The sequence below is a fragment of the Mixophyes fleayi genome, chromosome 4 (genome assembly GCF_038048845.1).
Source record: "Mixophyes fleayi isolate aMixFle1 chromosome 4, aMixFle1.hap1, whole genome shotgun sequence".
Lineage (NCBI taxonomy): Eukaryota > Metazoa > Chordata > Amphibia > Anura > Limnodynastidae > Mixophyes > Mixophyes fleayi.
Genome location: NC_134405.1, coordinates 193,040,866 through 193,061,119, shown reverse-complemented (window position 1 = coordinate 193,061,119; position 20,254 = coordinate 193,040,866). Strand labels below are relative to the sequence as shown.

The following is a 20,254-nucleotide window of genomic DNA, read 5'->3' as shown; positions in this document are numbered from 1 at the left end:
ACATCACCGAGAAGTGTAACATTGCGTGTCCTTTACATACTGGCTACTTAAACATGGCACACCAGTGACAACGGCTGCTCCGCCCATATCGCTAGTCATTCTAACAAGCCCATTTCTCCCTAAAAGAGTGACGCGGCCTCAGCTCGCACTCTTACACTTGCCCCACCCAGCGGAAGTGACGCCGATTCCTTATCCATGTAACAACAGCCTTCCACGTGCGCCTAAAATCATGTGCGCGGGGGTGACCAATGGCAAAGCGTGTCGTGTAACTGAGCGGCTGGCGGAGGGGGCGGGGCCGTTTTGTCAGCTCAGAAAAAGTCCTAGCTGCGGGCGGGTGTTGTTCAGCGGGAGGGAGGCAGGTAAGTGTTCTGTTAGCTCGCAGTGTGCTGGGTTAGGGTGAGAGTGGCTGACGGCTATGATATGTACAGATATCTGTAGATCATATATCTGTCTATCGCAGTATGGTTTATTATAGTGCTCCAAGGACTGCGTATGGTTTTATCTGCTCCTGCTCTACATGTTAGTATTAATTTATAGAATATAACAGTGGTGTGTTAGAATGATTCCACCTCCTATAACTTGACTTGCTGTTATTCGCAAAGAGTGAAATATACAGAGGAAGGAACCAAATTAAAATACTACAAACCCCAATTGTTATGGAGGTGCCAACTTACTTTCCTGTTATCATTGCTGCTTGGCAACTCTTGACCTCATCCCTTGCAGTGTGATTCCTTGTCAGTGGTGTCAGCTGTTGTGGTTACACTATATTGTTGCTTGTTTCAAAGTACTGGCAATCCTCAGTTGCGATTGCTTATTGATTTAGATTAGTTTTTGTGTGGCAATGTCCTTTAATGTTTTAATTGATTGCTACCTGCACTCTAGCACAGTTTATCTACTGTTTGCTTTCTACAGATTCACTTTTTGGTGCCTCCATCATATTGCTCTGTAGGTCACTTGCTTGCATTCTTTTATGAAGGATTTAAAGGGGAAAGGGGGGAAAATGTAGTTACCTGTTTGGTGCATTTTTTCCCCCCTTTTAAATGATGATAAAATTGCAGTAACTCCATAAAAAGTGAAGTAGTAGATGTATAGATCAGAAGTGTAAGAAAGTAGTATGTGGATTAAAATTGTCTTCTGTTTCTGTTGAATACACTTTACTTGTAATGCACAAAGAATTCACAGATTATGGAATTATTTAAGTATTAAGGGATCAAATCCCTTACACAGCTGAATAATAAAGATACAGATCAGCTAGTTTTTTTATTTATTTCCAGGTCCATTATTACTTTGTATCTATATAGTACAAATCTATTTAGTGTCTTAAGGTATGTTCTACTTAAAATTCAGAAAATTTACTCTTATAAGAGGTTACTGTTTTCATCAGAAAATGTGCACATATGTGGCTTTTGTATTCAGTAGAAAATTAAGAAATCTACAAGTTGTGAATTCAGTGTGCATTACAATCCAAATGTATTCAACAGAAACTATAGTAATCACAGTGGACTAGTTTAATTTGCATATTTTTCTTACAATTCTAATCTGTATTTTTTTAATTTTCTTTATGGGGTTGCTGCCATTTTAATAGAATTAAAATAAATGTTATTGTTTGCAAATGAAAAGTGTGCACCAAACATGGGCATAAACATTTTTCTTTTACTTTCCTTTCTGAACTATTTACAGTTATGAATTGCTGTGGTAGCACCTCTTCCCAGTTTAGATTCTTTTGGTGGACACAAGAGTATGTATGGGGTTAGATTGTATTAATAACACATTATATTGGCCTATGTGTTTCTAGTGCTTATTTTAAGCAGTCTTGGTATAGAAGCAGCATTCTAATCATAGAATGTGACATCAAGCCGCCAGTCCAACATGTTGAACTTGGGACAGCTTCACCCACAAGCTGTAATGCTCTGTTTTCTATTGCAGTTCACTGTCCCTTTTGTAAGTGTGGTAGATAAATAACCTGGTATGTATACATAGCTGTAACAATTGTGCAAATTTCTGGAAGTCCTCTCCAAACCTGATGATACTAGACTTAGTACTGCCTGGGGACTTACTGCAATTTGATGATGCAACCCATCTTGCAATTGGTAACAAGTTATTTGTCTTGCAGAAACCTCAGTGATGGCTTCAGCTCAATCTGTGCTCACATTTGCAGTTTGTATATTATTGATAACTGAGATTATATTGGCAAAAAAGACTTATTATGACATTTTGGGGGTTCCAAAAAATGCCTCTGAGCGACAGATCAAAAAAGCTTTTCACAAACTTGCAATGAAATATCACCCCGATAAAAATAAAAGTCCTGATGCTGAAGCAAAGTTTCAAGAAATTGCCGAAGGTAAGACTATTAATGATAATGTAGTTATATTTTGTTAACTGATTTTTGTTTCGCAGTTTGTCTTGGTATGACCCATAAAATATCTGGTTAATCTTCTAATTAAATATAAAATTATATTTTACTGGATTTAATGTTACTAATTTGTCTTCTCTGGACATAATTAACTTGTTCAGTTCACAGCACTGTGTGCATAGGTTGTATACACTGTTGGCTGTGCTTTCCTTTGCAATCCAAAGACTAACCAAATTGGTATTGTGTTGGAGATTTGTATGTAAAGCTGGGTACACACTACAGAATTTTCCACCAACTTTTTATGCCTATCAATTTTACATCCGATCGCTTGGTCCATGGACTACATACACACTAGCCTTGTTTTAGACGATAAAGGGAAGAGCGGCCGCCCCGTTAGCGACTTTTTACAGCCATATTGTCGTGAGCAATAATTTTAATTTCATACACACTGAAGCATTTGCGGGGCATGTCATGATATACCAAAGACATTAGCATAAAGGGGCAGAGTTTTCATTATAGTTAACACCCAAAGCCGCATAAAAAGAGAAGGCAACACTGTCTCTTCATTCATTCCTATAAAATACAATAAGTTAATATGACTTTATAAGTTGAATGGTTTATAAAGATAAAAGTTTACAAAGGGTAAATATGAATAGATTCCTAACATAGATGCAAAGGATGTTAACACATGTGCTTTATACAAGTGTAATGGTCTGCAGCCAGACAGGTGCAATGCACATCTATACAAAATGATGTCTGACGTGGGACTGGTACAGACATCACAATTTTACATACACACGCCCCCAGGTTGAGGAAGTATCGGAGGATTGTCGTGGATCGGTCGGCAGTTTATACACGCTACACAACGGAAAGGAGATTGGAACAAAAATATTGAACAGTACGACCAACCAAATAAGGCGACAATCGTCCATTTGGGCAGACTTTCGACCATCGTGTCACTACACACACTGACCTGACTTTCGAATGAGCCGCCGTATGTCAGCTGGTTGAGCAGATTATTGGACAAAAACCCTGTAGTGTGTAACTAGCTTAAGCGGAGATCATATATGTATCTGTCTACAGGTACTGTTAGATGGTGTCTAACTAGCCTTTATAGTACTATAGTCTTTATAAAAAATAAAGATTTGTTGTTTTGTTTTGTAGCTAACTTTTCTTATCTATATATTTCAGCATATGAGACCCTTTCAGATGAAAATAAACGGAAAGAGTATGATCAATTTGGCCATGATGCTTTTACAAATGCTGGAAGAGGAAGCAGCGAGAAAAACTTCGACCATTATTTCAACTTTGATTTGTTCAAAGAATTTGACTTTTTTGGAGAGAACCAAAACACTCGGTCAAAAAGACACTTTGAAAACCACCATTTTAGGGGCCACCAAGATCCTTCCAGTAGGCACAGACGTCACTTTGATGACTTTGCATTTGGCGGAAACTTATTTAATGACATGTTTGAAGACATGGAAAAAATGTTTACATTTGGTAGTTTTGATAACGCACAGAGACAGAATATAAAAACAGAAAATACATTCCATGGATCCAGCAAGCACTGTAGAACTGTCACTCAGCGAAGAGGAAATATGGTTACTACCTATACAGATTGTTCAGGCCAATGAACACCGCTTTTTTGCACATAAAGCGCAACTTTTGCAAAGCTGAGAGCCTGTGAACTGTACCCGTAATATTCTTTAATGCACTTTTCCTATTTGAAGCTGAACAAACTGCATATTTTCTGTTTTGGTTTGCTCCTGTCTAAATTGGTAATTTGATGGCTCTTAACACTGTTTGACTTGCACTATTTGAGTGTTTTGGATTATAACTTGTTATATGCCCTAGTTAAAATGGATGGAAGGGCCTAAACAAGCAGCCACAAATGACCATATGAAGCTTTCTGATTGCTGATACTCTTTCTTACTTTGTCTAAATGCCGTTCCCATAATACAGTGTAATTCAGATAACGTGTAGAAAATACCAGTCAATTGCAACTGTGAATCTTTTTTGCAGGTGCAATGTAAATGTAACCACCTGTCTTCCTGCTTATGTTCTCCTTTTACAGTAACCCCCTGTGGTCTTTTTAGAAAATATGCTTCCCCACAACATACTACAGTTCCCTGCAACATTAAATGGGTTACATTGGCTTCCATGGTTATACAAGCAATACATTATTGGCCTAGCCAGTGGCAGCTGTGGAACACTTGCATTGTGCAATATTTTTGTGTGCAAAGTGATGTTTTATTTTTGTGTATTAATATTACTGCACTTTTCCTGGCATACTCCATATGACTATTAATCCTATGGATAATAGGAAATGCCACCTGTCTTACCTCATGTGTTGAGTGAAAATAAATGATATAGTAACTTCAACTGTTTCGGTGTGTTTAATTTACTTTGGCAATCAAGTAACATGAGTACAGACTGAAGATGCTGGTATTACAAGTGGTTGTCTGTACACCACTAATTGGATCAGCACAGTTTATACAGGTACAGTAAATGGAATTGGAGGTTTTGTGTAGCCATTCCACAAGATCCGTCTTTATTTCTACCCATTTTCCAGTAGGAGCATGGATATGTATAAATAGAAACTATACACTGTATTTTGATATTTCCAGACAGTATGGTTATGGCTTAGTTTTGACTGTGTTTTTGAAGCTCTATTCCTATTTGAATTCTTTGCCTTATAACACCCTGCGTGGGTTTGCGTAGACCTTTTAAACTAGCTAGTGACCTTACTAAACTACAGCTTTGATAACCTAAAATCACATCCCTGGTCATTGCTGTTTGCAGCTCATGCCGTGGTAAGCAAGTGACAATACTGTGATAAACTCAATACTGATTGTTTATGGCTTTATAACAGTGGCATTGGGTGAACAGCAGGATAATTGCATGTTTGTTATGGAGGAAACATGTTAAGAATGCCTCTGTAATTACTGTTTGCAGCAACAAAGGGAAAAAAGTTCTGAATTGTGCTGATCATTCTAATCCTGGATCATGTATGGCTATACCTAGCCATCTGTGCTCAACTATTTGGGTAGCTTAATGAAAGGTTCATTAGGATCTAAGGAATAATAAAATAACCTTCCCTTGTTTGGATGTCATACCTAGCTCCCCTGTAGCTTTCTCGATTTTAACAAGGGGTGGACAAAATTATGTGGACATGGCACAGAGGAATTTCGTGCCCCACTACAGCAATTTTCTTGGGTCCACTTCATAGACGCTTAGGCGTACCAATGAAGGGGGTGTGGACACTGTTGTGAGCAAGTCATGCAACATTGGGGCATGGTTGATTCATCAACACTAGCTATGGGGCGGAGCCAGCTTGTGAGTCGGACTTCCTTGGAGTCAAAAATGAAATGTGCAGTCCTTGATTCCCACACTGTACCCCATAGTATGCAGAGAGTTCCTATAGTACCTTGCAGTAAAAACACTGCCCCCAGAGTACCTTGCAGTATTCAGTGTGCACACTTTAGTCCATTGAAGTACACACACCACCCCAATAGTACCCTGTATAAAGTTAATTATAATGTCCTGGGCTCTGCTGTCTGCTTTTCGTGTGCTCCCTGCAACAGTTGTTTTTGGGTTCAGCACCACACAGTAAACAACACCTCCATAGTACCCTATAATTATACAGTGTCCTTAAACCACCCCACAGTACACTCAAACCCCCCCCCCCCCCAATGGCTCTCAGTGTCACTAGTTTATGATTGAACGATGACTACTTAAAAATGTATACTTTATTTTGTATCAAAAACACAGTCCTAAGACACTACATTCAAGTGTACTAAGTCACAGTGCTGCTGAAAACAAAAAAACAGTGAAAGCTAAATCGGACATACTTTATAGCACAATGCAAGACATAGCATGCCATATCGCATCCTACGCTATACATCAAGTACTGCACTATTCATGCATCACTTCAACGAGATATCTGTTTCAAAAAGCGAAGGGGATAAGTGAGGGAGATCAAGGCCCAAAGCTTTACTGATATTCACATATAAATGAAGGGTGCATAAATAAGGCATGAGAATCAACAAAGTTCATGCAGTATGATGGGGAAATCGAGGAGGGGAAGACAGGGGGTGTCACTGACCCAAGGCATTATTGAAAAAAACATGACCTATAGGGAGAAGGGCGTGAACTGTCCATGATATGGGCAGCACGAGGGTTAAGTGGTTAGCACTTCTGCCTCACAGCGCTGGGGTCATGAGTTCAATTCCCAACCATGACCTTATCTGTGTGGTGTTTCTATGTTCTCCCCGTGTTTGCATGGGTTTCCTCCGGGTGCTCCGGTTTCCTCCCATACGCCAAAAACATACTAGTAAGTTAATTGCCTGCTATCAAAATTGATCCTAGTGTCTCCCTCTCTGTCTGTGTGTATGTTAGGGAATTTAGACTGTTGGCTCCAATGGGGCAGGGACTGATGTGAATGAGTCCTCTGTACAGCGCTGTGGAATCTGTGGCGCTATATAAATAAATGGTGATGATGATGGAATAGCCTTTTAGTAGGCTGTGAATCAGCCTGCGACAGTCCTTTTCAATATGAGCCAATTCCTGGCAAGCCATAAAGCGTTCATAAGGCTCCAGGCCTCCTGGATTGCCCCATAATTGTAGGTGCCAGACTATAGTCCATAAATTACTGATTTGTATGATAGACAATTCCTGGACACAGTCTCTGAGTTCATGTTCCAGGGCATCCAATAGGGCCTGTGCAGATGTACAATCCCAAAAGAGGGGCTTAGGCTTTTCTTACTTGACAAGGCACCAAGCACAGTGTCTATAGCTACAGAGGTTCTGGGAGTGCTTGAAGTCCTAGATAGACATCTACGCCAGGTCTTTGTAACTATTGGTGAGCCATTTGGAGGCCACATACTAACATACAGACTTTGTTGTTGCTGAAGGGAGCCTTGGAATAGACACCATTGGGCTCTAATGAGCTTGTGGATAATCTTTGGTTTTCACAAGTTTAACTTCCTATAGATAGTGCTTCCTCACAAATTTGGGCACATCCAGGTAAAACAGTTGTCCCAGCCAAGGTATCTCTAAAGAGACAGGAGGAAATAGCGAGACATGAAGTTACCGGCAGAGCCAGTGTATCACTCACCCAATCGCTGGTTCCTCTAGGCCAAGATCTAAGTCACTTATTGCTCTGCCGGCGCCTGTGCAATGCCGGGGCCGTCCACCATCTTAGCTATATTTCTGCGCATGTGCAGACCTGAGGACTGTTAAAACCCTTTCCCTCTTCTCATTGGTTCACTAATTTCCTCTCACTATTTAAGGCACCCCTGTCCTATTTCCTTTGCCTGTTCTTGGTCCTCATTCTGCTGGGGTAACCAAGGAGTTCTCACCTCCTGGATCATGTTACCTGCCTATCGTAGAATCTCTCCAGTGTACCCGCTACAATACCTGTCAGCCGCAGACATCTCCACGTTACCTTGTATCGTACCTGCAGCCTGGACAAGTCTCATCTCCACATTAGTGGTAATACCTGTCAGCCGCAGACATCTCCACGTTACCTTGTATCGTACCTGCAGCCTGGACAAGTCTCATCTCCACTTTAGTGGTAATACCTGTCAGCCGCAGACATCTCCACATTACCTTGTATCATACCTGCAGCCTGGACAAGTTTCATCTCCACATTAGTGGTAATACCTGTCAGCCGCAGACATCTCCACGTTACCTTGTATCGTACCTGCAGCCTGGACACGTCTCACCTCAACATTAGTGGTAATACCTGTCAGACGCAGTACATTCTTCTATTACCTGCTATTGTACCCGTCATCTGGATATCTTGTTTCCACGTCTGTGGTAATACTTACCAGCCACAGTACATCTCCAGTATTACTTACCTTCGCATCTGTTATCTGATATCTCATCTTCACGTTAGTGGTAATATCTGTCAGCCGCAGTTCATCTATATACTATCTACCTTTGAACTGTCAATCTCTGAAGCATTCTCATCATTGTGCTCATTATCCGCTGACCACAGTACAGTCCCAACTCCCCAATGACTTTCCTGTTCCTTCTGCATTCCTCCTACTACCCAGCTCGGGTTAGCACCTGACCACCATCTTGTATAGCTGTAATCCGCTACTCTACCATACTCTCCAGAGGGCCGCGACCTGCACAGTGGAAGCCGTTAAAACCCATACTTCCTTGCGGGAGTTCCTGGAAAAGACCAGCTGCTGTGTTAGACTCCGCGCCTCTCGTGGGTAAAGTCAACTATTGGTAGATTCTGGGTTGAGACTCCTAGTGACCGTGACACAGTGTTCTTTTTGCAGATACAGTTACAAGCAAAGAAAGCTCACATTTTTAAGATCAAATCTCTCCCCCATACACTTATACATGTTGAGGATATCTGGAATCCTTTTTCCTTTAAGGGGCTCCTTGTACATAACTGCACTACTTTACTCTGCAGAACAGGAAGGATCCCATTTAACAGCACCAGTGCTTTCCCACCAATGGTAAGATCTCTGAGACTCCACAGTCGAATTTTCTATCTTATTGTCACCAGTCTCTCCTCCCGTCACTTCTCCACCGATCCAAGCTCCCAAAATTTTGATGAAGTCTTGCTTCACAGTGAAGGGGATTATATCGGAGGATGCTTCTGCCCAAAGAGCATTGCCTTTAACTTCCAACAGTTGATCATTTTCCCAGAAGTTCGACCATAGTTCTTGCAGGTGTGGACGATTGCTGTCACCTGCCGCTAATCTGCACAGAAGACGGTGATGTGATCCATGTAGAGGGAGCACTTGGCCTCTTGTCAGTTGGGTGATGTGATCCATGTAGAGGGAACACTTGGCCTCTTGTCAGTTGGGTCAAGGTACAGTGATCCCTCTTATATCTGAATTATGTGTGATGCACATCGTGAAGAGCTCTTTACCACAAACAAAAGAAGAGGTGAAAGAGGGTAGCCTTTTCTGACCCCAGACAAAACTGGTGTCAGTCTTCCAGTTGTTCACCAGCACTTAGGTGTAAATATCACTGTACATCAAGTTAACATACGAACAAAATATTTTCCCCAAAGCAAATCTCTGCAGTGCCCTACGTATAAATTCATGTGAAATATGGTCAAAGGCCTTCTCTTGATCAAGACTGACCAGGGCCACATGCAATCAATTGTCGTTGCAGTAACAGAGCATGACCCTGAGAAGTGCAAGGCTATAGGCAATCCTGCGGCCATGTATGCCACAGGTCTGATCCTGGAGATCTATCTGCCTTATGATAGTCTTTAGTCGGTTGGCTAGTGCCTTGTTGAAGATGTTTTAGTCCGTGTTCAGGAGAGAGATTGGATGCCAATTTTTAAGATCACCATACACTTATACAGGATCGTAATCATTCCCTCCCTCAGTGACAGAAGCATGCTGCCCTTCGCCACCACTTTGTATCTGCCATTCCCCCCTGTCGGCCTCCTTGAACATAGAACTCAAATCTAGGAGCCAGACAGAAGTAATTCCATATAAATAAATAGAAATGTCTCCAAAAAGTTAGACACCAGCAGTAAATATTTGGGTGCATTAGCTGTCTGGCTCCTGAGATTTGTTAATTAAACTGACCTTTATAGCTCTTTGGATATTTGCTGTACGGTAGCTAGCTGATTTTATTTAGACTTAATTATGATTATGAGTAGCAACTGTGTGTTTTCTTTTTGTAATAGATTGTAAGCTTGCGAGCAGGGCTTTCTTACCTCCTTGTCTGTATTACCCAGTATTGTTTTACTACTGTGTTTGTCCCCAATTGTAAAGTGCTACAGAATTTGCTGGTGCTATATAAATAAATGTAGATGATAATGAATTGTTCTTTAAAGCTGTTTGGTGATGCAGGAGATGGGAGATGTCATAGACTAATGATATTGTCATGTCATTATATTAATCTACAGCAGTAATGGCAGTTCAGAATCCGCACCACATATACCGTATTTCCACTTATCGTGGCATGTGCTGTTATCAGAGAAGAAAACAGTATGACAGAGAACGCCTGATAATTACCAGGTAGGGCATCACATAATGAACAAGTGAAAAAAATTCCAATTTTCCTCCATTATCAGAATTGTTGTTGCAAAAATGGTTAATGTTACAAGTTTTTAACATTTCACATTTTTTGTTTACCTGTGAATGCTGTTCCCTCAGTGGACACACACAGACCAAATCCCAGAGTACTTCTTAATAATACGTTGTTATTAAGTCTCACAGCTTTAATGTTTACATTTGCATGTAAATATATGCTGGTGGACCAATTATAAGCATTAGGCAATGCTGAGTTTATGCTGCATTGCAATGCTGAAAAGCCAATAAATTATTCTAAGATATTGTGAACAAATTATGTGTTTAAAGTAAACTGACTAAGCATCTGGATTCTACCGTTAATTCATAGTTACTACATTTTATCACAGTCCATTTTCTGCCAGCAATACCGCAGGTGTATTTTATTTATGCCTAAAATTGTTTATTGTCAGTGGCTGACGGCCAGTATCTAGTTGTAAACCATTATGAAATAACATCTGCCAAACAGAGAATGATTAATCTTCAGTCGCCAGAATACAAATTAGTTTATTGATTTAAACATTCACATATACACGCCAGCATTTTGTAAACCTTTACACTCCTGAGCCTTTGAATAGCCAAACCTAGAGACTCTGTGATTTGCAGTGCGGTATAGAGTGGATATTTACTTAATCAAAATCTAATGCATGCAATGAACCTATTAACCTGAGAAAATGTCAAAGTTCTAATAAATGTAATAAATTTGAATGTACCAAATTCTTGCCAAGGAAAGAAGAACCCATTCTCTTTGTTTTAAAGTGGGCGGGGCCTTGATGATGCAAACCTGTCATCGGCACCGCCGCCACTATGCAAGGACCTGATTCTCGTCATAGCAGAGTGGTGGGCAGGGACTGAGGAAGTGAATTGCTTGATCATGGCCCTGTGTCCAGCTGTGCGATGACGCAAATTGTGTCATAGTTCAGTGGGGGATGGGACTGTGATACAAATTGTGTCATCACCCCCTCCCCCCCAGCGCCCTTGACCATTGGACCTTGGTCTCCCAGAGGTAACGTTGAAAAAGTAGACAAATTTGTTGTTGCATTCAGACATTAGTTTCTACTGTATGGTAAAGAAATAAAGCTTAACAATTTGCTAAGTCTTAGAGTTTGCTGATTACTGTAAAAATGCCAAAACATGAACGGCGTTACCTACTTTTGCACAACCATCTTTTAATATCTTGACCCTCCAACCAGGAATGATGGGGGTCCTGTGAGGTTTATCTGAATACAACTGCTGCATTTCACAGACTTTTCAATCTCATTCAACAAAGCAGAGCATAAGGTTCTTCTTTCTTCACTGGGACTGGACCGATTGAGCAGTCTTGCCATATATGTTTGCAGCTGTTGCATTCAGATAAATGAGACCCAGCTTCAGGCACTGCTAGGAGGCATGAAGAGTAGGGTTCCCCAGTCTTAGACAAGGAATTCTGGCAGTGGGCACCTGTTGAAGAGGAAGAACTGTAACAAGGCCCAAAATCCCTTGTGTTTCTAGTTGCAAAGGAAACCCCCTACACATAAAAACATTGTAGTGTCCATTTTTTAAATGACAGAGAATGTTCCATTTTGACAAAGAGACTAGAAATGGATACAAAAATAAATATTATTTAAACCAATTGGTGAGAACAATGATTTGCATGCATTTAATTTGTTCTGAATAGTTATAAAGATCATTTAGGTTTTAACACAATAGCTCTACCTCTTTTCCATGTAATGAATAGATTAAAATAACATGAAACAGTTACGACTTTAGCCTGTAGATCAGACCTGGCCAATCTGCGGATCTCCAGGTGTTGTGAAACTACAAGTCCCATCATACCCTGACAGCTATCGGTTGGCAATGTACTGGCAAAGCATGCTGAGGCTTGTAGTTTCACCACACTTGGAGATCCATGGTTTGGACAGGCCTGCTGTAGATGGTAGTAGAGTAAAAAAAGATATGTTAGGGGTCAGAAGATCAACGCTCATAATAACAAGGAGAAAAATCAGTTACTGATTAGAAGTAAAAGCTAGTTTGTTCTAGATTCTACCAGCTAATACAGCTAGGTGAAGATTCAGGCATGTTTAACTTTGAGACAATCTCTTATTCAGAAGCATATACAGCAATTTAGTTCTTAAAGGAGAAATAATTAATTTAAAGATTTTTCAGTACTTCTTACAGAGTAAGCAGGGTTGATATCACATTTTTTTAAAGGACAATTATTAAGCTTTCTTTTAGATTGACAAATTATTAATTTCTAAGAAATAGCAAAAAAGTAAAAATAGCAGCTCTAGGGCAAAGGTGTCAGTGATTGGAAATAATAGGCCCATTAACCTATTCAAACATAATGGTGAGGGACACATAGTGGGACTCATGTAGAGTTGGACGTACATCTGTTTTATTGTGTCAAATATTCATTTTGGCACTGCAATATGTTGCACCTTAGATTTACGACTCCTTATGCTTGGAGAGGTGGAGCGGAGAAGAAGAGAGAGAATGGCCTGGCAAGCATAATTCAAGTACAGTAAGGGCATGTTCAGGTAAGTAAAAGTAGAAATGCACGCCAGTGCAAATACACCTGTCAGGAGCTGTATCTGGAGGGGCTACTATATTATATGAAGTTGCGACTGTCTATTTACAATGCTTAACTGATATTTTCCATTTGGACTGCAGCGGGAAATAAGATTCTCATTTGATTTTCAAAGAGGAAAACAACATATGTTTGTATTTAATTCAATTAAATTAAATTTGTAATTAGTTATATTATATATGGTAAATGCAACATTTGCATTTATTAACAGTGTCAAGACACTATTCTCTCGTGTATATTACACTTTAATACAATATTATATTGTACATAAATAGGATAATTATAATTTCATGGAATATTTCACATTAAGGAAGTTAGTAATATGTAAAGCAATCCAATGAGGAGCCAAAAGTCTAGGCCTAGGCTAATTTTGCTATTTAGATGCTGTTATATATGTTTGTGACGATACCTCTTCTATCTATTATACGGACAAGTTCTTGATTTGCAAAATATTTTCATATTGTCTACCACTGATTATTTTGTGAAGTAATCATGAAAATTGTCTGAAATTTTAGGTTGATTATGTAAGAGTCTCCTCAGCTCTGTTTGTTCATCCACATGAGGCTTCTCGCCTCCATAACAGTTGCTTCATCCCAAAGTAATAGCCCACACTATAGTACACATTTTACATATTTACTAATCCCCACATTGCCGCTTTAAATTTCTATTGACAGACGTCGCGCTGATGTCAGCCTGCAGTGCCGACCACTTGCTGTCATTATGGGTCTTTCAGCGGAGATGTCCAGCGTCGGGTTGAAGGTAAGTCTGTTTATTTTCACATCGTTTTTTCAGCATTTCGGATTTTAGTTGTAGGGTTTAAAGTTGTCGGAATAGTGGTAATCGTAAAAACGATTACCACAGAATCTAACACTAGTGTATGAACTATATTGTGCATACCTTCCTTCAGCCTCACCAGCTGCTCAATATAATTGCAGACAGACTGAAGAGTCCATTAGATACATGTGATTATTGTGGGTCCACAGCTCCTTCTACTGGTTGGTACTATAACAGTTGCATTGGCTGATATGACTATAGTTACGCGTTGAAATGTGTGTCACCCAGTGCCGTAACTATACATTTTGGTGCTCTGGGCGAGACAGGGCACTGGCGCCCCCCATCTAAGGAGGGGGGTGGTGGTGGGGGGTGGTGGTGGTGTAGCAGGAGAGAAAGAGAGAGAGATTTTAACTTACCGGAGTGTGATGCTTCAGCCGTTAAGTTCCGCCGTGGAACGCATGTGGAACGAACCTCCTGTCGGTGGAACGCACATGCGTTCCATGGCGGAACTTAACGGCTGAAGCATCACACTCCGATAAGTTAAAATCTCTCTCTCTCTTCAGCCCTTAAGTGGAACTTAAGGGCTGAAGGCAGGTAGTGGGCGGCTGCTGCGCCCCCTTGGCTTTGCGCCTTGGGCGACGGCACCGCCCGCACCACCCTCGTTACGGAACTGGCGTCACCTGAAAATATTTTATTAGTGTCTCTGAGAAAGCACAATATTTTAGGTGAGTCTTGTACAAGCCTTAAAAGAGGACAGTTATGAGGTGTATAGTAAGCTTTAATCAAAGTAGAAATGAATTTCCAGTATAAAAGAGTGAGCGAGTGCTACAAATTCAAAATATTTTAAATATAGCTTAAAATGGAATATCAAACAAATGGGGGCGTTTCCAGGATCCAGGGTCTAATTTATGATGTCCGCTGTTGCAGGAGTCAATTGATTGCTGGTTCAATGCTTGATTATACTGTATATCTGGTACGTGTACATTCTGTTTTTAAATAAAACCTTTTATTTGGATAACGCACTATGGGAGCGCCCCCATTTGTTTGATATTCCAGGAAGTGATTGACCCGTGGAGATCGGGTTAGTGAAGAGGAAGATGCGCAGACCAGTGACTGCTAGTGCTGACATCGTCAGTGGGAATATTACTTATGAAGGACTATTTAACATGGACATTTCTAAAGATATTTATACATTTTATACCTTGTTTAAGGTGGTCTAACAGAATTGTGTTTGAGCGCACTGTATTTGTTGTGTTGTGATTTTATTTGTATAGCTTAAAATGGACCTGCCATGCAGTTTTCAAAATTAATAGTATTAATAGGGAAGCCTGGGCAAAAGCTTACTGGCAATGTAAAGTTATTAATACACATAGGGGCAGATTGAATTGGCCACAATGTTCCTCAGAATATCGCGGTCGTGCTTTATTACCGTTACTACCGTAGAAAGTAATGCAGATTTTTGCTCACACCTCTATGGGGCACGAGCAGAAATCAGCATTGCTTCTTTCAGAAAATATCCGCGCGATGTGACAGTGGCCGTTCCGGAGGCATCTCACGTGGATGTTTTCTGAATTGAATCTGCCCCATAGAGCTATAAAACTGTGCTCCTCTCTCTATGTTCTATAAATGCCTTATTTAAGTTATTCTTTAAATTAGCTGTTGGTGAGGTCAGAAATCTCTTTGTTACTGATGTCATGTGATCATTCAAACCCAATTCACAGAAACCTGGCTCCTGATGATGTCACAGTGTGCCTGAGCTGCCCAGAAGATGACTGCCCAGAAGATGTCTGCCCAGAAGATGGCTGACTTTAAGCAGCCACATCAAAAATAACCATAAATGTTACTTTCTTTTGCAGATGTAACATCTCACAGGTTGAGTCCTTTAACTACATTAAAAATTTTATTCTGGAGAAAGATTCAGAGTAGAAGTAATATAAGAGTAGATGCAATATAAGCAAACCAGCAAAATCATTAGCTGAGAATAGTTATAGTCTCATATTTTTGCATTTAACATTCTATTCTTTACTAAATAGTAATATTTGAAGGCAGAGGTCAAATGCAAAAAAATAATATTGAAAATAAGATAACTCTAATACTACATCCATTACGACTTTGGGTCTTATTTACAGTTAAAAGTAAATCCAGCTGCAAAGTGCAATTCTGGACCTTTGCGAAACCATTCCATGAGCTACAGGGGCGGTGTTAAAGTGCAGATGTGTCCTAGCTTAACTTGAAATCGCAGTATAAAACAGCTGCCCAGTGTTTTTGTGCCACATGCAAAAGTAGGCAATATTTTCCCTGCATGCAAAAAAAAAAATATTCCCCTTCATTATCACAACATGGTATAGAATAAGAGGGATTCTACCTGGAAATGAGGGACAGTTGAGATATGTGGTTCAGGGGAGGGCTGGCAGACTTCAGCCCGGGGGGCAAGCACACAGCACTGGCCCATAAGTAGCGGCCTATCCTAAAAGGGTTGTTTTAACTATAATATATATTTATCAATATAAAAAAGAGGTTATTTTAGTGTTGCTTAATCCAGCGGTGCTTTTATTATTATAAATGTAACTCTTAAATAATGAAAATAAATATTGCAACAAAAAACAAACCTCCCTTTATATTGTATGTTATTTATTGCATATGTTCTTCCCTTTTTCACATAGCTGTCTGATTATAATGGATTATATTCTGACACCCTGGGAACATTATGCTGCTGACTATGTACAGACTGCATAGGCTCCTGCACCGAGTTTGCCACTGGACCACTAGGTTCTCTGCCTCTACAACATACCTTAGTGGGAGTAGATGCTGCCTTTCAGTGGTTACGCATCACCGGTGTCTTCTGCTTGCTGCTTGGCTGGATCCTGAAATGTTTTTGGATAAAAGATAGTTATTATTCACCTTTTGAAAAGTTGAGCAGTGAGTGAAGAATCTAGGCCTCCCTCCCCACAACCAGACAGTCATTAAATCAGTAGTTTTTTCTGTTTAATAAACAGGCATACTTCCACCCAATCAGCTCCAGAATGTAATTAATAGCATTTAAGTGTAATGTCTATTTTCCTCCATATAGCCCCGACATCAAATTAATAGCACCCATGTTTAATAATTAGTCCTCCTTTCCCCTAACCAGCCAACATTAAATTAAAAGCCTCCTTCTCCCCAATCAATCCCCTATAATAAATTAATAACATTTAATAACATTCCCATTTAATAAACAAACATAACACCCCCATCAGCCCAGACATTAAATTGATAAACTCTACATTTAACAAACAGACCGATTTAACCCATCACTATCCCCAACATTAAATTATTAACATTCCCATGTAATACACATGTCTATTTCCCCACCAGCCCCACAATCAAATTACGTGTTACAACTTTCCTCACATTTAATAGAGATTATTATTGCAAATTAATATTTTACTGATTTATTTTTTATATTACTTATGTTTTTATAGTATGTATCATACTATAAAAAAAATCCTCCCTTCTCTCCACCTTCCTGCCCTCTGAAATCTCCAGCCTCCTCTTCTCATCAGCCCCCTCTTGTCTCCTGCCCGCCTTCTCATTAGCCCCGTTTTCTCATCAGCCCCTTCTAGTCTCCAACCACCCCTTCTCATCAACCCCCCTCTTCTCATCAGATACCTCTAGTCTCCAGCCCCCCTTCTCATCAGCTACCTCTCGTCTCCAGCCCCCCTTCTCATCAACCACCTCTAGTCTCCAGCCCCCCTTCTCATCAGCTACCTCTCGTCTCCAGCCCCCCTTCTCATCAACCCCCCTCTTCTCATCAGCTACCTCTAGTCTCCAGCCCCCCTTCTCATCAGCCCCCCTTTCTCGTCAGCCCACCCTTCTCAACAGCCCCCTCTAGTCTCCAGCTTCCCTTTTCATCAGCTCCCCCTTTATCATCAGTGCCCCTTCTCCTCTCACCATCCCACTGTAATTTACTTACCTGAGCTCTCTAGAGCTTTTTCCTCCTCCTTCTTCCTGCGTCTGTGCTGGCTCCTCAAAGCATCTCCTGTGTTCTGGGCTGCCCGTAACTACTATACTAACTATTGAAAGAGAGCCGGCGCATCGACTCTCTCTCACTGCAGCGTCCTGGTTTCTTTCACGTCAGGACGCTGCAGTGAGAGAGAGCCGATGCGCCGGCTCTCTTTCAATAGTTAGTATAGTAGTTACGGGCGGGCGGGTATGGCGCCCACCTACTGACTAGGCGGTCCAAAATGTAACATGGACGACCGGCCCGGGGGCCTCACTCAGCCCGCCACTGATGTGGTTTGAGTAGGACTGTTAGGCTAGCTCAGGGCCGGCGCCACTATTAGGCAACTTTGAGCAGCTGCCTTGGACACCGAGCTTTGGGGGAAGGCACTGTGGCCGGGTACCCACACTAACAATGTCTCTAAATGAGACATTTTAGTTAGGTGACCAGGGCGGTGCAGGCGTTACGATCACCCACCCACCTGCTACTTCTCCATGCCGCTGTCCCTACCTGTAAAGAAAGTCTGTTCTGCCTTGTGGTAGATGAGAAAATAAAAGGTAATTTCAGTAATACAATGAAAACGGAGGGAGAGAGATCTGGAGAAAATGTGAAGAGAGGGGGCGCCAAAAATGTGGAGAGAGGGAGCTGGAGAGCTAGAGAGAAGGGGCTGGAGAAAATGTGGAGAGAGGCCGCTGGAGAATATGGGAGGGAGAGGGGGCTCATTATGATTATGAGCACAATGTTAGTTCTTTGGGGAAGGTAAGTTCTTTGGGCAAGGAACTAGCACATTTCCTGTAGCCACCAAGTTCCCAGAGCCAGAAACCTGCACAGTGAATGTAATCATCAGCTGCCCAGAGCCAGGAACTAACACAGTACCAGGATCCACCAACTGCCCACAGTCAGGATCTAGCAGAGTGCCCACATCCATGAAGATGTATCCCCACCCACTAACAACTACATTATTGTTAATCCACTCTGCTTATTGTTAAAGAGAACCTCATATCTTTGAGATTGTAGGCTTGAATATGCCATCATCATCATCATCACCATTTATTTATATAACGCCACTGATTCTGCAGCGCTCATTGAGAACTCATTCACATCTGTCCCTGCCCCATTGGAGCTTACAGTCTAAATTCCCTAACATACATAGACAGAGAGAGAGAGAGAGACACTAGGGTAAATTTTGATAGCAGCCAATTAACCTACTAGTATGTTTTTGGAGTGTGGGAGGAAACCAGAGCACCCAGAGGAAACCCACACAAACACGGGGAGACTTCCCCAAGGACAATCCCACCAACCCTGCTTCCAGCAAATTACTCACCCTTTCTTCCTCCCTTGGTCTTACCCAATGGACCTCCTCCTCTACCCACTGCCTTGGTCACTCCCTTGATCTGGTCTTCTCCTACCTATGTAGTCTCTCTGACTTCTCCATCTCTCCCTTTCCTCTATCCGATCACCATCTCCTCTCCTTTTCTCTCTCCTCCTCTCCTGCTCCCCTCCCCCTGCCCAAACCTACTCTGTCCAGACGCAACCTTGACGCCCTTAACCCGGCATCTCTGTCCTCCTCTCTCGATACCCTCCTTTCTCCACTTTCCTCCCTGGCCTGCCCCAACCAGGTGGTCTCCCTCCCTCTACAATCACACCCTCACCTCTGCTCTGGACGCGGTCGCCCCTGCCTACTCCATCCACCCTCGCTGCTCCAAACCCCAACCCTGGCACTCCAAATTTACCCGCCTCCTCCAAAAATGCTCCCGTACCGCTGAACGCCACTGGAGAAAATCCCGCTCCCTGGCTGACTTCCTCCACTTTAAATTCATCCTTGCATCCTACAGCTCTGCCCTCTCACTCGCTAAACAATCTTTCTTTAAGTCCCTCATCTCTTCCAAATCCTCTAACCCCCGCCGTCTTTTCGCCACCTTCAGCACTCTCCTGGCCCCACCCCCTCCTCCCTGACCTCCTCTGACTTCGCCTCCTTTTTCTCCTCTAAAATTGAGGCCCTCCGACTTGAAATCTCCTCCTCCATTCTCTCATCCACCCCCCCACTTTTCCATCCTCCCCCCCTAGCCACCTGCCCCTCCACTCCTTCCGCCCCACCACGGGCGAGGAAGTCCACTCTCTCATTTTATCCTCCCCCCCTCTACCTGTCCCTTGGATCCCATCCCCTCCCACCTTCTTCGCTCCCTTTCCCCCACCACCTGCTCCCACCTCGCTCACCTCTTTAATCTTTCCCTCTCCACCGGCATCTTCCCCTCCTCCTTCAAACATGCTCTCGTATCCCCCATTCTAAAGAAACCTAATCTTGACCCCACTTCTCCCTCTAACTATCGCCCCATATCTCTTCTCCCCTTTGCCTCCAAAATTCTCGAGAGGCTCGTCTGCAGCCGTCTCTCCTCCTACCTTTCTGAACACTCCCTCCTTGATCCTCTCCAGTCTGGTTTCCGCCCCCTTCACTCCACTGAAACTGCCCTGGCAAAAGTCACCAATGATCTCCTCTCTGCTAAAGCCAGGGGCCAGGGGACACCGTG

At 41.9% G+C, this 20,254-nt stretch overlaps 1 protein-coding gene across 1 annotated transcript; it reads left to right on the top strand.

Moving 5' to 3' along the window:
• The first annotated feature begins 257 nt into the window (after positions 1-257).
• DNAJB9 (DnaJ heat shock protein family (Hsp40) member B9) lies at positions 258-4,735 on the top strand. Its single transcript, XM_075209037.1, has 3 exons — positions 258-359; positions 2,114-2,341; positions 3,545-4,735. Exons 2-3 carry the CDS (start codon positions 2,125-2,127, stop codon positions 3,985-3,987), a joined length of 660 nt encoding a protein of 219 aa, XP_075065138.1. The 5' UTR covers positions 258-359; positions 2,114-2,124; the 3' UTR covers positions 3,988-4,735.
• The last annotated feature ends 15,519 nt before the right edge of the window (positions 4,736-20,254 follow it).

Bases quoted from the DNA above. Each gene is read 5' to 3' on its own strand.
- DNAJB9 (XM_075209037.1), top strand. From the start codon at position 2,125: ATGGCTTCAGCTCAATCTGTGCTCACATTTGCAGTTTGTATATTATTG. The intron at 2,342-3,544 runs GTAAGACTATTA...TATATATTTCAG, and splicing joins GTTTCAAGAAATTGCCGAAG to CATATGAGACCCTTTCAGAT.